This window comes from Castanea sativa, chromosome 3, assembly GCF_040712315.1.
Source record: "Castanea sativa cultivar Marrone di Chiusa Pesio chromosome 3, ASM4071231v1".
NCBI classification, from domain to species: Eukaryota; Viridiplantae; Streptophyta; class Magnoliopsida; order Fagales; family Fagaceae; genus Castanea; species Castanea sativa.
Window position 1 is genome coordinate 35,581,796 of NC_134015.1, and position 17,682 is coordinate 35,599,477.

The 17,682-nt window shown below is 36.6% G+C and overlaps 2 protein-coding genes across 2 annotated transcripts; both read left to right on the plus strand.

The window, feature by feature from the left end:
• Positions 1-393: 393 nt before the first annotated feature.
• On the plus strand, positions 394-903 carry LOC142628865 (uncharacterized). The gene has a single exon (XM_075802899.1). It carries the CDS (start codon positions 394-396, stop codon positions 901-903), a length of 510 nt encoding a protein of 169 aa, XP_075659014.1.
• A 5,165-nt stretch (positions 904-6,068) lies between these two features.
• LOC142627826 (respiratory burst oxidase homolog protein D-like) lies at positions 6,069-11,614 on the plus strand. The gene is made up of 12 exons (XM_075801722.1): positions 6,069-6,842; positions 6,937-7,099; positions 7,195-7,243; positions 7,372-7,485; positions 7,579-8,004; positions 8,239-8,622; positions 8,729-8,824; positions 8,940-9,055; positions 9,217-9,319; positions 9,422-9,495; positions 10,332-10,885; positions 11,021-11,614. The coding sequence occupies exons 1-12, from the start codon at positions 6,206-6,208 to the stop codon at positions 11,128-11,130; spliced, it is 2,826 nt and encodes a 941-aa protein (XP_075657837.1). The 5' UTR covers positions 6,069-6,205; the 3' UTR covers positions 11,131-11,614.
• The last annotated feature ends 6,068 nt before the right edge of the window (positions 11,615-17,682 follow it).

Sequence of the window (17,682 nt, forward strand, 5' to 3'; positions counted from 1 at the left end):
GGGCATGCAGTGACATCTCACCTACAAAGAGCAATCTAGTAAAAAGAAGAGTTGTTAATGAAGACAAGTGCCAAATTTGTACTAGGGAGGCGGAGTCAGTAGTCCATGTCTTATGGGGCTGTGTTGCGGTGCAAGATGTGTGGGCAGGGAGCATACCGAAATTGCAGAAGGGTGTCTCAGATTTTAGGGATGTCATGCAGCTGATAGAGCATTTGGTGGACCGGCTTTCAACTGAAGAACTGGAACTGTTTTGGGTGCAATGTTGGCTTATGGAATCAATGCAATTGTGTTCTATATGGAGGGGTGTTGAAGCACCCGACCAGTCTTAATAAGAGGGCAGAGGAGTTTTTGAAGGAATTTAAGCAAGCCCAAGTGCATTTGAATGTCAGCCCGATGGAGCAACCAAGTGGTGAAGTTTGGCAGCCACCTCCACCTATGGAATACAAGTTAAACTTTGATGCAGCGATATTTTCAGGGATGGAGAAATCTGGTATAGGTGCAATAATAAAAAATGAGAAGGGCGCGGTTATGGCTGGTATGTCTGTTGTTGGGCCGAAGGTGGATACAAGTGAAGAAACTGAACTCCTTGCGTGTAGAAGATCCATTGAATTTGCAGTGGATGTTGGTTTCACTAGACTAATATTAGAGGGAGATAATACCAATGTTATGCATGCAATTTCTTCAGATGTAGCTAACTCTTCATTCTTAGGCAATGTGGTAGGTGATATTCGTCATTTGATTTCTAGTTTGCAGTGGGTTACAACTAGTATGATTAGGCGGGGAGGTAATGAGGTAGCACATGTTCTTACTCAACATGCTAGAAATTTAGAATATGATTTGTATTGGATGGAGGATTCTCCTCCACCTGCTTTGGAAGCCTTGTATCAGGATTTGAGGATTTGATATTATTATGATTGAATGATGATTCCCCTTTCAAAAAAAAAAAACTACTTAACTATTTGGTTTAAATTTGGTAATTCTTGGTACAACCGGGCCTATAACCCAAACGCATTTTGGTAACTAAACCGACAACCACCAGAAAGAAATTGTCATAAACAAATCAAACAAATATCATTCTTGATGTTGGATGTAATGGCCTCCATGGGTATTGGAAGTGTGAATTTTTCAAGACTATAGTCATAACTCATAACCACCAGAATTTACTGTATCTTGGAGGTGGATAGGAAGAGTTTGCAATTTCTCTTTGTCGGTTAAAGTTGTTGTCTCTTAATACATCTCAATTCAATCATTTGTAATCCATTAAAATAGAACTCTATACTCTTTTAAATTCTGAAATCATTTGTGATTGATTCTCTAAAACTTTTCTCCATAATTTCTCTTTCAATATACAAAATCAAAGTATGTTAAAAAATCATCTTTCAATTTTTTTGCGAAACCTAATTTGATAATATTAATGATTGAAAATGTTTATTCCACATTTGGAGTAAAACCGGAAAAATTAGTACAACTATACAGGTGTAACCATTCTATAAACAAGTTGGTAGACTATTGATTTCTAGTATTTATAAGCCATTGATACAATTCATAAATATTTAATAATATTTTGAAATCTTACTGCCAAACTACATGATATTAATAATAGTGAAGTTTCATATTTTAAGAATAGAATTTCATTATTTGTGAAGTGTGCAAGATAAAACTTGTTCACCAACAAGCAAATATCATTAATTTAAAAAACAATTCATGTGTCTTTTGAGCATCTAGAGCCGAGCTAAGAATAAACAACTTCATCATATACCTACCAAACTGATAATTTAATTATTTTAATTAAGAATATATTACAGCATAAAAAATATGTACTCAATAATAAATCATAATTTTATAGTAATCTTGTTGATAATGATTCGACCTTGTCTCTCAATGTAACAAGCATTGGGCATCTATGTTGCATGCCTTACAAAATGATTTATAGTGGTAAGTAAAGCATCGCATATGTCATTTCTAAATTTTTGAATACGCGCATTAGTGGATAAAATAAGATGTATCACATCATGTCGTCAAAAGACCTCTCAACAATCCTATATGATTCGGAAAACAATTTTTTTCATCTACTCCGTTTCTAATTTCAATTCATCAATAATGAATGCTCTATGTCTAGAAATCCTTGATGGCGTGTGTTTGAAAACTCTACAAATAATATGTTTCACATATTTGTAAAATTCATTTTGTAGATTTAAGTGGTATTTGGCTTTTTTTTAGTCAAATTGCATACTCATTATAATTCATTTTTCATTTATTATTTTCTATACAAAAATATGAGCCTGTTTGGTACGTCTCAAAGTCAAAAACAGTTTTTTTGTTCTTAAAAAAAATTGTGTCTTTGCTTCAAAGTTGAGTTTTTTGGAAACTCTTTTTTGAAAATTGTTTTCCGAAATCACTAAGCCATTTCAACCGACAACACACAACACAAGTAGGGTGGCAATTTGTGTTTGCGTGTCAAGTTTGTGTTGTGTCGACTAATGAATATTCAACTATATGGATCAACGCTAACCCAGCCCGTTTAATAAACGGGTCAAGATTCCTCAATCCTAACATAACTTGTTTATTAAACGAGTCAGTTGTGTTGACCCATTTATCATATTTTATCAAAGCAAAAAAAAAAAAAAAAGTAGTGGCAGCTCTATGAATTTTCTTTAGGGTGGTCATTAAGAAATTTAAATTATATGAAATTTAATAGAGTGATAACTTGAATATTTGTTACACCTGCGTGTCGAGTCTCTAAGGAAAGCAAAATTGTTGTGACTGCAAAGCCAAAAAGAGTAATTGTCGTCACCATCAAGGATAACTCACAACCACAATATTTTTCTTAGTACCATATTTGAAGGAAAAATGAAATTAGAGATTATTTTTATTTAATAGCTTGAACGAGCTACAACTTTGAATGGTTAGTGTTTTTATCTTTTTGTTTTATAATAGGCTTTTTGTTGAATAATTTGTTCACTTATTGTTTGCTATTGTCTTGTTTTTGTTTGGTTTATGCTAGTTGTTATTTGAGCTAATATTTATTGTTGTTGTTTAAGTGGTTTTTTTTTTTTAATAAAAGGGATTAAGGATTATGTTTGGGAGGTTGAATTAATTTCGAGTAATGCTATGTCTAAAACATTTTTACAATAAATCTTATGCGAAAAACTATTATTAGTGGGTAAATAAATAATATCAGTATTAGGCCAAAATTAGTGTTAGGGATATTATTGATGTAATTGGCTAATCCTTTGTCAAAACGCACTTTACTTGTAATTTGGTAGATCTAGGATGGTTTAAGACTTCAAGAAATATGCTGTTTAAGTCAAGTGTTAAAGTCATGCAAGTCTGTTCAAGAAACAAGTGAAGAAGTGTTATTCATTAAAACTCGACAGATGTCTTGATAGAAGCCTATCTATCGAGATTTAATGTTGAAGCTCGACAGAAACTCGACAAGAGCTGTATCTATCGAGAATTACAAAATCAGCATTTCTAAATCTGATTATACGCATATCCAAGTGTATTTGTGTAGGGTTTCTTTTCTCACAACCCTAGACATATATAAGGATTATTTTAAAGGTCGTTTAAGTGTTACAAAAAGGTTTTGTTGAATCACTACATGCATATTGTGACCGAAGATAGAAATTGTCCTAATTCATCATTATTAGGATAGTCACAATAAGTTAGCTTAACATATACTTTTTTTTTTTTGGCAAGTGTATATATACTTTTTTTACAAGTCAGGGTGGTCCTATGACGACCCTAACTTGCATGTGGAGCTGCCAGTGAATTTTAGTATTGACCAAATTAATCTTAATTGCGAAAAACCAAAAAAATATATATATATATAATTTAGAACTAATGAGTAAGTACATCACAAATATTTATTTAAAATTAAAATATATCTCAATATCACAAATAATTAATTACAATATGCTAAAAAATAAAAAAACCACAACAACCAATAAATTTATATATCTAGAATTTGAAGGGTATATTAGTAAAATATAATTTAATTAAACAAGTCAAATGGGTTCCAAAGGTTAGACACTAACTCGACCTGTTTATTAAACAGGTCAATTTTGTCAACCTGAATATGGTACAAACCCATTAAACCTCAACTCATAACCTACTAATTTCATGTCGAGTAGTGTCTTGTTTACAAGTTGTGCCAAATTTTGCCAACCTTAAACACATACAACTACAAAGGGAGACATAGAAGAAGGAATGAAGAAAACAAATAAGTAGTGTAGGGATGAAAGGTCCAAGAACGTATATTGGGCCGCGGGCCTTGTCCGAGGACATTTAGTAGTCCAAGAACAAGTAGGTGTTAGTGAAGAAGTACAAATCAGGGAATTATGGAAGAATTCTGGTCATGAGAATTTGGAAAGGTAGTTCGAGGAGAAATGCCTCCTCGACTTAGTAGGGTAGAGGTCATAATGGTTGATATGCCATCAAAAGCAATACTTCAGACGATTCTACTAGTAAAGACAAACATCATGAGGGAATAGAACAAAGGGAAGCTGAGAAATATCTATGAAAAAGCTTCTACCACTGCATTAAGGGTGGGTTTGGATAGGGAGGTTGGCGTCTGCGTTTCACGTTTCAAACCTTTTTTTTTTCTTTCCTGCGCATAGATTTCAACAGGAGACATTATGCACTATTCACCACTGTGCGTGAACAGTAACCGCACAGTGGTGCACTGTTCATGTACTTTTCAGCTTTTTTTTAATTAAAAATGGGACCCGCAGTACTATTCACACATTTTAAAATTATTTTGCTACAGTATTTTCAGTTTTCAGTTTTTAGCTGTATCCAAACAGACCCTAAATGCTCCGTAGCTAACTCTTTGGCCGCATTAATGTGGAGGTGATACCTGAATAGTAATATTCAGCCTTACAGCTACCCATAAAGACTTCAGGAAGGTGTCGATGGGACAAGTATCAAAGTCAGCAATCTGGTCTACATGTAGAGGGTTAAGATGACGTGGTGAGGGAAAATATAAAGAGGGAAATCCTCATTACGAAGGGGCATGAGAGAATTTAGAGAAAAAAATATTACTGTACACTGAAGAATTGTAATAGTGCTTAAGTCTGAAAGAAATATATAAGAATTATTATCTTTGGACTTTGTCGAGGAAAACTTTCTTTGCATTAAACTGTTTATTTATCCTTACAAATATCATCTAGTTCACTGTTATTACAGTTAAACACTTTGAAGTTCAGTTTCTAACTCATTCTTTACAAATTCATTATTTTGGACTCTTTAGGCCTTAGTCCTTCTCATCTTTGGGCTATCCAAGCAAACCCTACCCGTACAAGCAGCATTATCCTACATGGATTTGAAGTTCATGCAATAATGTATGGTGAAATTAATTACAAACGTAGAAGTTTGAAAAGTTAAAAAGTAATTAAAAAAAAAATTTTAAAGGTTAAAAAATTTTCTGTTAAAAAATTGTGATTAAAAGTGTATTTTTAACTCTTAATCTTATCCATTAGTTTACTTACATTGTGCGGTCTGGATCCAAGTTACAGAAGTCCATTTTATTTCTACTCGAGAACAAAGAAGAAGTAGTGCATATGGAAGCCCACCAAACACCTGGCTGCGAGTAAGTTCGAGTTTTACAGTGTGAATAAGGACAATAGCAGTACCACACTATTCCTATTTGCCGAGTCGAAGTTCCCTATAAATTTACGGCATATAATATATATTGGTCTTTAAATATATAATTGCACTCGAGTTCATTGGTCTTTTGAGGACATTTGACCTCCGCCAGGATTGAAAAAACTTTATGTTTGACTGTTAACGCCTTTAAATAAATAAAACAATATATTATTATTTTTTTGTGGTCCCACTCTCAAATCTGAACAACTTTGGTTGGTTGGTTGTTGCGTTTACGACTTTGTATACATAAACGGGCGAGCCACAGTACTTCGCAAAGATGCCTAAAAAGCGAAGCTAGTAGAAGAATATCTCTTCTTTCCATTTCCTCCCTCTACTTTTCCGAGTATTTCAATAATTCAATCTCTTAGTCTGACTTTTCTTACACTACCTCCTATATATGTATTTCTTTAACACCCCATTTCTTCTGACAAATCAACGGTAGCAAATTTTTATCAAAGCTGTTCTGAAGAGCAACAACAGAAACTCCATTCATTGCATTTCATTTGTTTATTTTTATCGAAACTATTCGTACAAAAAAGAAAAAAAGAAAAAAAAAGAAATGAGAGGCAACGATGGAAGAGGAGCTTATTCAGAAAATAATTCTGATACAGAAAGCTTGGGAGGAAATGACAGAAGAGCTTTTAGCGGCCCTTTGGGTACTCAAGAATTCAACAGCAATAGCAGAAAACCTTCAAAAAAGAGTGCTAGATTCAATTTACCAGGTGACCAAATGACCACAAACAACAACAACAACAACAACGTTAACGACGATGATGGGTACGTTGAGATCACTCTTGACATTCGTGACGATTCCGTTGCGGTTCACAGTGTTCAAACAACAGGGGGTGTTGGTGGTGGTGGTGTTGAGGAAGACCCTGAGCTTTCTTTGCTGGCAAAGAAAACTTTACGGAGCAAATCTAACTCCTTTGGTTCATACTTGCTCCGTAACACTTCCTCTCAAATACGCCAGGTTTCTCAGGAGCTCAAACGTTTCACATCTCTTACAAGAAGACCTTCTGCTTCGACACGTTTTGATCGGACTAAGTCTGCGGCCGCTCATGCTTTGAAGGGTCTCAAGTTCATCGCCGCCAAGACAAGTGGCGCTGCTGGTTGGCCGGCCATCGAGAAACGGTTCGATGATCTCACCGCTTCTAAAAATGGACTGCTTCCCTCTTCCTTGTTTGGAGAATGCATAGGTACATACATATATTACAAAATTAATTTTAATTAAGGACATGTTGTTTTTACATTCATTATAATTAATATACTTTGTATTAATTGTAACTGCAGGAATGAACAAGGAGTCTAAGGAGTTCGCAGGTGAGATGTTCCGAGCACTCGCTCGGCGATATAACATAAGTGCTGATTCAATCAACAAGGCACAGCTCAAAGAGTTCTGTGATCAAATCTCTGATGAAAGCTTCGACTCCAGGCTCCAAATTTTCTTTGACATGTAAATATTATAAAATCTATCTCTTTTACGCGCTTTTGAGAGTTTCATAGTTTCGCACGCTCATTCATTTATTTTTATTTTTGTAATGATTACAGGGTAGACAAAGATGCCGATGGAAGAATTGCAGAAGAAGAAGTCGCTGAGGTAGGCCACCGAACACTTTGGCCAAATTGGACCACATTTGACCCGGCATTATTATTAACTTTCTTCCAAGTCTATAGAATTTTAATCTTAATTAGCATCATCATCATCATGACTACTTCTCTTTCCAGATTATCAGCCTTAGTGCTTCTACAAACAAACTTTCCAATATTCAGAAACAAGCCAAGGAATATGCAGCTTTAATTATGGAAGAACTAGACCCAGAAAATAATGGATACATCATGGTATATTATATTAAAAACTGTCTACTTTTAAGTACTTGTTCTAAGCTCCCATATCTCTTTCTGTAGTTTGACTCAATTGGCAATTAATTACAGATATACCATCTTGAAACACTGCTATTGCAAGCTCCAAACCAATCTGTCAGAGTAAGTGATAGCCGAATTCTGAGTCAAATGTTGAGTCAGAAACTGAAGCCAACACAGGAGGACAACCCAGTGAGAAGATGGTACCAAAAGATTAAGTACTTTCTAATGGATAACTGGCGAAGGGTCTGGGTAATGATGTTATGGCTTGGGATCATGTTGGGTCTTTTTGCCTACAAGTTTGTGCAGTATCGAAACAAGGCCGCATTCGAAGTGATGGGCTACTGTGTTTCCGTTGCAAAAGGAGGGGCAGAGACCCTTAAGTTCAACATGGCTCTGATACTATTACCTGTCTGCCGGAACACCATTACTTGGCTTAGAAACAAAACCAAGTTAGGGACCGTTGTTCCCTTTGATGACAATCTGAATTTCCACAAGGTATATATAATATGGTCTACCAAAAATGTTTACAGTCATTTGTTTCATTGATATTTTTTCGTATGAGTTATTGTCAGATCAGGGTCCTCTCCATTTCGTCTATTTAATGACTAACATTTTTTCTTCGGATGTACACATTTTTCTGTTATGGATACATTTCAAATGGAGAGGATACTTTTTGTCGTCTCAAAAAAAACTTACAATGTTTTACCCTTTTGTGAATGTAAAACTCAGGTAATTGCGGTTGGAATTGGGGTCGGGGTTGGACTACACGCGATTTCTCATTTAACATGTGATTTCCCAAGACTTCTTCACGCATCTGAGGAACAGTACGAGCCTATGATACCTTACTTTGGTGTACAGCCTACTAGCTACTGGTGGTTTGTGAAAGGAGTTGAAGGTGTCACAGGTGTAATAATGGTGATCTTGATGGCCATAGCATTCACATTAGCTACCCCTTGGTTTAGACGAAACAAGCTCAACCTACCAAAGCCCCTCAAGAAATTTACTGGATTCAATGCCTTTTGGTATTCCCACCACCTTTTTGTCATTGTCTATACTCTCCTCATTGTCCACGGCATTAAACTCTATCTCACTAAAAAGTGGTATCAGAAAACGGTTAGCTTCATTTCTTTAGATCTTTCCGTGACCTTTTAATCTGTCCCCTCTTTTTTTTTATTTAGAGTTGTGTTTTGACATTGTAGCTACTTTATTTTGTTGGCAGACATGGATGTATTTGGCAGTTCCTGTAACCCTTTACGCATGTGAAAGATTAATTAGAGCTTTTAGATCAAGCATCAAGCCTGTGAAGATTCTAAAGGTAATCAAATTATACATGCCTTTTTATCTCAATCCTAAAACTATTCTCTCTAACTCAATTACACCCTTTTGAGCCATAATGCACTGATTGGATGTGTGTTTCGTTCAATTTGAAGGTTGCTGTTTATCCAGGAAATGTGTTAACATTGCACATGTCGAAGCCTCAAGGTTTTAGATACAAGAGTGGACAGTATATGTTTGTCAACTGTGCTGCTGTCTCGGCCTTCGAATGGTAGGTAGTACTATATTACATGTTGTGACATACAACTGGATGCACATTGTTGTTAGTGGCCGATTGGATTGACCAAAATTATAATAATTGTATGCTTACAATAAACCAAAACTATATGTTTATTTTTATCAAAAAATAAACCAATTGTTTTTCTTTTACAGGCACCCTTTTTCCATTACGTCATCACCAGGAGATGATTACATAAGCGTGCACATTAGAACACTAGGTGACTGGACACGGCAGCTCAAAACTGTTTTCTCTGAGGTTGGTTGTGGTTTCACAAGTGCTATAGAAATTGTTGTGTTCATGATCAATCACTGCTTCAAGCTTAAATTAGCATTAAAGCTTTCTGTTTTTATTGGTTAGGTGTGTCAACCTCCAACTGCTGGGAAGAGCGGATTACTCAGAGCTGATTTCATGCAAGGAGGTAACAACCCCAGGTAAGATGATTTAATTTTTATTTTTATTTTTTTACAATTTGATAGTTGGAGTGAAACACTTTAGAACTCTAGATATGTCGGTTAGAAATACGAAAACTACAAATTGAACTAGGAGACTTTTGGCCTCAAGTCTTGATTGTTAAGCACTCAAAAATTAAAATTTTAGATAATTTTGAATAAAAGATAGTACTGACTACTAATAAACTTGTATTGAATTTTGGAACTACGAGACTTTTGGCTTATATGTCAAATTGGAGGGGTGAAGAGCACTCAAGAATTAAAGTTGTAGATAATTTTAAAAAAGATTTTACTGACTATTAATAAACCCGTTTTCCTCATCAAAAAATAAAAAAATAAACCCGTGTTCAATTTGGGAACGTGTTTTATACTTTCTTATCACATATATGTGGGTCATACTAGTCAATCTTGTCCATGTGATCTACATTTATGTGACACCGATATACCAATAATTTCTTGTTCAATATGGAGACCTTTTGACATAATATAAATAATTGTGTCATGCGTGTTCACACATTGATTGACTATATAGTTAATAACGCCAATCATGGAGTGGTCATTGTCGTGTAGAATCCGAACCAAAGAACTTGAATTAAGAAGGGGACGTTTCTTAACCGATTGATGCGCTCTATTATCATTAATACTTCTTTAATTTATTTCACATTTACGGAGTCTCCAAACTCTATACTGTTTTTAATGTTGCCAGTCATTATTGATGTAGGCCATATAGTAGTAGTTTTTATTTTTATTTTTTTTTGGGAGAGTGTGTTTTGGTTTTGGGATTCTTAATTAATGTTGATAAAATAAATGAAATGCAGCTTTCCAAAGATACTGATAGACGGTCCATATGGAGCACCAGCACAAGATTACAAAAAATACGAGGTGGTGTTACTAGTGGGGCTTGGGATTGGGGCCACTCCAATGGTTAGCATTGTAAAAGACATTATCAATAACATCAAAAACAAAGATATGGAAGATCAAGATTCAACAACTGAGGCTGCTTTAGAAAGTGGGAGAGGTAGCTCTTCATCAAGTCACAATAAGAACAAGAACAACAAAGGATTCAGGACAAGAAAAGCCTATTTCTATTGGGTCACAAGGGAACAAGGCTCGTTCGAGTGGTTCAAAGGGATAATGAATGAAGTGGCTGAAATGGATGAGAAACAAATGATAGAATTGCATAACTATTGTACAAGTGTGTATGAAGAAGGAGATGCAAGATCAGCACTCATAGCAATGCTTCAATCACTACACCATGCCAAGAGTGGTTTGGATGTGGTGTCTGGCACAAGAGTCAAATCCCACTTCGCCAAACCCGATTGGCGACAAGTCTACAAGAAGATTGCTCTTCATCACCCAGATACACGAGTCGGTGAGTTTCACCTACCCTAGTCCACTTTCTTTTTGCCTAACACGTGTTGAAAAAATACCTTATAGATGATTAAAAGTATATTATATATTCATATATAATAAATATATAACCAAAAATGTGGTCCAAATTATGCAGGAGTTTTCTATTGTGGGGCACCAGCACTAACCAAGGAACTTAGACAACTTGCGCTGGACTTCTCTCATAGGACATCCACTAAATTCGAATTTCATAAAGAGAATTTTTAAAAGATAAGAAGAAGAAGAAGAGTAGTAGTAGTAGAACATGGAAGGAAGCATATGTGAAAGTAACCATTCGTACCCTAGTTGATTATTGTATAGACATAAACTGAATAGGCTACTACTAGGCTACCGCAATCAAGGGGGGATGCAAGTGCAAGGTACTATAAAGTATTACAAACTCTCTTTCTCTCTCTTCGAACGAGGTGAGAGAATGAGAGTGAGAGGACCCACCTCAATAGAATGCTGGCTTATGGTGGGAGCCACTAGCACCTAATCGTATAGAGTGATGATAATATTTCCTCTCTTTTTTCATTCATTTTTCTTCCTTGATTTTTTTATATGTATGTATACGAGTGTATTCTTGCTAGGATGTCACCCCTTGAAGTAAAGGCCTAAAGGGCACGATAGAATATAAATCTTCTAGAAAAGTTGTTTTATTGACCGACACTTTATATATCAAGGATGAATTGTGGATGGATGTTGAACTGTATCATCGTTGACTTATTGCCCAGTAGAGATCAGAATTTTCATTTTCTTCAAAAGAATTAGTGTGGTTCCATTAAAAATTAAAATTATTTTATTATTTAACTTATTTTTACTACTATTTATGGCCTCATGGCACTTTTTGATACTTTTTATAGGTTTACTGTACTATTTCAAATAACTTTTACCTTTATGTACAGTATTTTTAACAATAAATTTTTAAATTCAAGAAAATAAGCGGTATCTAAACATACTCTTAATATAGCATATAAAATTATAAATTCAAATATATACATAAATGATATGTTACCATGGATGGCCTTGGTCAAATTAATAAATATCAGTTTCACTAATAAAGAAAACATAAATGTGTTAAATTAAATGATAAAAATCTTTATTTTTTTAACTGTTTAAGTTTTTTAGACAATCCATAATATGGTAGTCAACGTGAATGAACCTTACATTATATGAATATTTAGGCGTAATCCTCAAAAAAGAAATGATAAAGATTATGATGTCGGCAAAAGACATTGGCTTAGTTTTATTATGAGGTTGTGACATCAGCATTTTGACATTTCAAGCTTACCTCCATGCCAACTACATTGATGTTGTGAAAATAATCCAAAAGGCGCAAAAATATATGTATAAGAAAATTCAAAGTTACATCTTTGTTTTTCCCATTCTTACAATTATCGACTTCGATTAGGGGTTTTGGGAGGAGTTTATGATGTGGCTGCCAATGTCACTTTATTAAAAGTCAAATTTTCATCATACGGCTCGATCGCAATGAATTGCAACTTTATCAGTGTCGATTACATTTGATTCGATAGTCGGTTGCCACCACAACATCTCCCAAGCATGAACCAACAGACTATGATTGGAGGATTTAAACACCAACTCCCACGACAGATCAAACTCACATCAACTCTTAGTTTGTTAATGGAGTTGACATTAATATGGGTTGAAAAGAAGTAGATCTGCTTTGATCCACATGACCACCACATGTGGTGGTCTATCCACAATAACTTAGCGCGAGAGAGATGGAATTGAACAAATTTTCTTCGATCTATAGGGTGGAACGATTTTACACCCTCAAATTGGATTGTTTCTTCATTGATTTTGTGATATCACGCTCATTTTAAATCTAATATCAGCCCATGAGTAAACGATTTCGAAATCTTTAAGATAGTGAAGAATTTGCTTTACTCAAACAATCAATTTTTTTGTTAAAGCTTAGTCAAGCATGGTCAATGCTAGGGCTTGGCAAAAAGTTGATAAAAAATTTCATTTTGACTTATTTTTTGTGTTTGGACATCAATCAAACCCGATGAAAATTAGTTAAAGTATTTAATTTTTAGGGTTTGTCTTTAAATTTATGATAAGAATTATTCCGTTCAGTTATCACAAAGAAGGAAATTTTGATTCAATCAACCTAGAAACACAATCCCAGTGAGAGCTTTTAATCATACTCTGTGAGGTTGAAGTCCTTTACCTCAAGAATCCAAGTCAAGAATTAGACAACTTTGCCTTTGACATTTTTTTGACAACATTTCTGAATATTTAGACAACTAATTGCACATGTAGCAAATGTTTTGGACAATTTTGTAACTGAAGATGCTACTAGACATGTTAAATTGTATATGTGTATGTTTGAGTTACTTCTAGTTAAACACTAATTGTATATGCAAATGATGAAAATGTCTTTAAATGCAATGTCATGTATCAAATCTTGTTCATTTGTACTAAAGACTTTCTATCAAAATGATAAATCATTAACAACCTTTGGTGGCATATTTGACTAGGGATTTTCTTTCCAATACACATGCCTGCTATTATCATCCAAAATGGACAAAGAAAATAAATAAAAACCCAAGTTAAGCATAAGTGCATAACTACAACTTCACCAATAAATTAAAATAATTTTTTTTCTTAATAGCAAGCTCAACTACATCAATTGTCGCCATTGAACCCAATATAATAATTTCAATGTGTCAAGAAATATCAAGAAATGAATAGTTGTTGAATATCCGTGTAATGGTTTTTGTATAATACACACTTTAATTAATTTTGAAATGAAATGTCAAAGTGGGAAAATTGTTTCAATATTTTTTCTCATACGCTACCTGCATTTAGTCCAATAATTGAACCACCACAATATATAGACAAACACATGTTTCACAACCATAGACCATAAATTATAAATCATTTTTTGTTTCTTGGAATTTAAATTATAAACCATAAATTAGGGATCTTAATCAACAAAGGAAAACGAAAAAAGAAAAGAAAATGAGTCATTGTAGCCTTGCTCAATTTTTTAGCTATATTAAGTCCAAAAGTTTGATGTATAAATTTAACAGCAATGACACTCAAACAAAATTCTTATTCATATTCTCAATTATCTCAGTTTACAAACAAAGCCTAACGCAAGAAAATAAAACCAATTTACTAGATGGTAATGCCACTAAAGCTATTTAGTGATTTTGGCTTGATGAACTTACAAGAGTAATTTAATATGCAATGAGAACAAAAAAATCTCACAAGAAAAAGTACAAATTCTAATGCCATTGTGCATGAACTACAATTTAGCATGAATAGGATATTTCCCCATGCAGTGTCAAGAGATTGATATGCAAGATGAAAGTATCATTCTAACTTATTATGTACACAAGAAAGACCAAAACTCATATAGAGGAGATCTCCATAAATCTAATAATCACAACCTCTTTCCCCGTATTTGACAATGGCCGTTTGGCATAGTTGTATCCGCATGCTTTCATGAGTGTAAATCTAACTTTAAAGTTGTAGTGTTATTATTATAGACAAAAAGGAAAAATTAATCAAAATAAAACTCTTTCCCTCATTCTTAAATAGATAAATTATTAGTTTGTCTTTGAGACTCAAGTCATGTGTTGAAAGAATAATGAAGTGCTTGATGCAGATAAAAATATCATATGGAAATATCTTGACAAAATCATTACAATGAGCATTTTTTTAAAGCAGATTCAATATAGTATACCCAGTTTTTGTAATACCAACTGTAAGTGCACAATTGCACCTGACCCCAAGAACAGTTACGGGCTCAAGCCCAATGAGCCTTAAACAATGTAATTTGTAGAGTGTGGGCTTGAAACCCAGGTTAGAAGTGTTTGAGGACTAAATGACAAGCCAAGGGTTATAAACACTTGAAAACAACAAGGAATACTGTAAGTCAACCTGCTCGGACGTAAGCCGAGAACTGTTCTTATATTATTTCTCGCTCTCTTTTTCTTTTTTCCTTTAGGTTACAAAAAAGGGGATCCCTATTTCTGTTCTAAGTTGCTCCTTAAGTACTCTTCTTTTTGATACTTTGTACACCTGTTGCCCCTACTCCCCCTTAGCCTAGATATTTCTTTTCTCAGTGCCTTTGAATAGTAACCAGAAGTTTCCCTTCCACTGTTCAGGTGTCATTTCCCCATTAATGCGGCCAGGTGGTAGGTGCAGGGTCTTTAATGTGGAGGTGACAGCCTGAAACTTTGATATCTCTCTAACATCAGTGCTTCTGGGACATCCAAGGGCTTCCCCCCTTTAACCATCGGTCTTGACCGTGTCATTCCCTGACCTTTATCATGAAGTCCCGGGTTCTCTGGTGTCCGTCCGAAAATAAAATCACTCTCGGCTGGATCCTCGGATCCTCGGAGTATGGGCCGACCCGTAGTACTAATAAGTTCTAAACTCAAGGGCAGGTCGGCCTTCTTTAGCACGGCCCAAAGGCCCATATCTCCATCAGGGTCTTTTTACTCCCCACAATAGCCCCTCAAAACACTAATTTTCAACGTCCGAGGAGAAAAATAGGGTTTTGATCTGGCGAGAACCCACTTTACACACTTTGTGAGTGATTACACGTGCAGAAATCGTTTCGCGTCCCAGAAGATGCCACCTGGCGGTTTTATTTTAAAAAACGCACGCATTTATGACTGTAAGCCACACTTTGTCTTCCACGTTCAACGGCGAGATGGGTATCCAACGGTCCTCGTTACTCCACGAAAATTTGGGCGGGATAAACATAATTTCGAGGCCGCTTTTCCGCACATCGTGACGCTTCGGGAACCTGCGCCTTCATTTAATTTCCCAGGGGCTAATCCCATCAAAACATCAGCAATCATACTTTACCTGCAGAAAACCGTGGAAATTTGCACACCTTTATCTTTGTAAGTTCTTACTCTCTCTCTCTTTAACCTTTTCTCCTCGGATATAGTCCCCGGCTATCCTTGTAAAAATTCTCCCCTTTAGAGTTTAGCCTTTCGTTCTTTTCTGATGGGTAGATTTAAGTGTCTAGTTGATACCGCCGCTGGAATGGAAGGCTTTAGAGCCAAGTATCACATTCCCGGCGATGTAGGTTTGAAATACCGCCGTGCGAAGCCGTGGCCGGTTCTAGAAAGGAGGGAGAGGTTATCATCCCAATGATAGCCTTTATAGAGGGTGGGATGACCACTCCCACGAGGCCTGTAACTAGGGAGTACCTTCGCAACCACCGTTTGTGCCCCGATCAATGCCTCCCAAACGTTTTTAGAGTTTTGGGTAGTGTCGATGCTCTAAACGAGCAGATGGGTTTAAACCTCACCTGGCACGATGTTGTCTTTCTATACGAGTCCCATAAACTTTCCAAAGTAGGTTATTACATTAAGTCTCGCTCCAGTGTCGTTAGGCTAATCTCCTGTCTGCCCAAATCCAACAAAGGCATGAAGGATGACTACCTGATCATCTCTGGGAACTGGCACGACGGCCTCCACTGCCCAGTTGAGTGGGGAGATCCAGGTGCGACACCTTAGGATTAGCCTTCCTTCCCCCGCACAAACTCCTCTAATATTGACAAAAATACACACGTACATGCATTCATGTTTATTTAGGTTCATCATGTGTTGTATGAATCTGACCATATTAGTCTGATTTGGTGTCTTCCTTTGCAGATAAGCGACACGTGCGCCCACGCTTAAGCCACTGCAACGTTGCAGATCTTAACTGGGTACTGCGCTCCGAGGTGTTTGTCAGCGAGGACCTACAACTCAGAGCGGCTCATCTGATCCTAGGATACACTTTCATCTCCTCGGATTTCCAGGAGATAGAAAACGCCATAGTAGCCGATGACTGAAGGCGAAGGAAGATAAACGTAGCCCGGCCCCATTTTTTGGACGACCACGATCTCCCTGACGCCCCTAACACCATTTTATACGGACAGCCCATTGCGGCAACCCCCCTCGCTGTGCATTCTCAGGCGACTGTTGTTCCAGAAGAGCAGGTGTCTTCTTTGCACACGCTAGACGAAGAGATAGATCAATTCCAACTAGAAGACACCGAAAGACCTCAAGGGACTCAGTTCGTCGTACTTTCTGACGAGGAGGAAGAAGCCACCGAGGCCTCTGGAATTGCAGGGTTCATAATTGCCCGACCAGAAGACGCATCCGAGGAAGATATGGATAGGATGCAGGATCTCCTAATCAAGAGAGGTGCGAAGGTCGCCGGGAAGAAGACGGGGGCGTCCCAAGTTCCCCCATCTTTGCCACCTCCCCCTCCTACAACTGAGCCAAAACTTCCAGCCGAGGATCCCAAGAAGAAGAGAAAAGGGGATACTGAGGGGACGATCAGCAAGGACCCCAAAAAACCACGACAACACCCCCCAACGGTTCAGCAGCAGAAGCTGGACAAAGGCAAGGGTAGGGCCCGCTCAGTTGAGAGTGGGGAGATCAGGGATGAGGCCGAAGTGCGCCGAGCACCGGTCACCTGGTCCCCTGACTTAAGATTAGACGGTGCTCCCATCTCCTGCCAATCCAGTATAAGGGCGGTTCAACAAGGCCATGCCCACCACTTGGCCGAAGTGTTGGAACGCCCTCTTCTGTTGCCCAAGGATATGGAGACCTTGGAAAAAATGAGCCAGCCACAACTATTCCTTTCTTTGAAAAGGGACCTAGCGCTGGTAAGTTTCTCCCTTTTTAGGAATATTCCACTTCTAACAATATTCATAAGTTTTTTACTATTCCTAACTCCCTCATATTTTGTTACAGGCCATTCAGGAGGTCTTCGTAGCCGAGAAGTTCATAG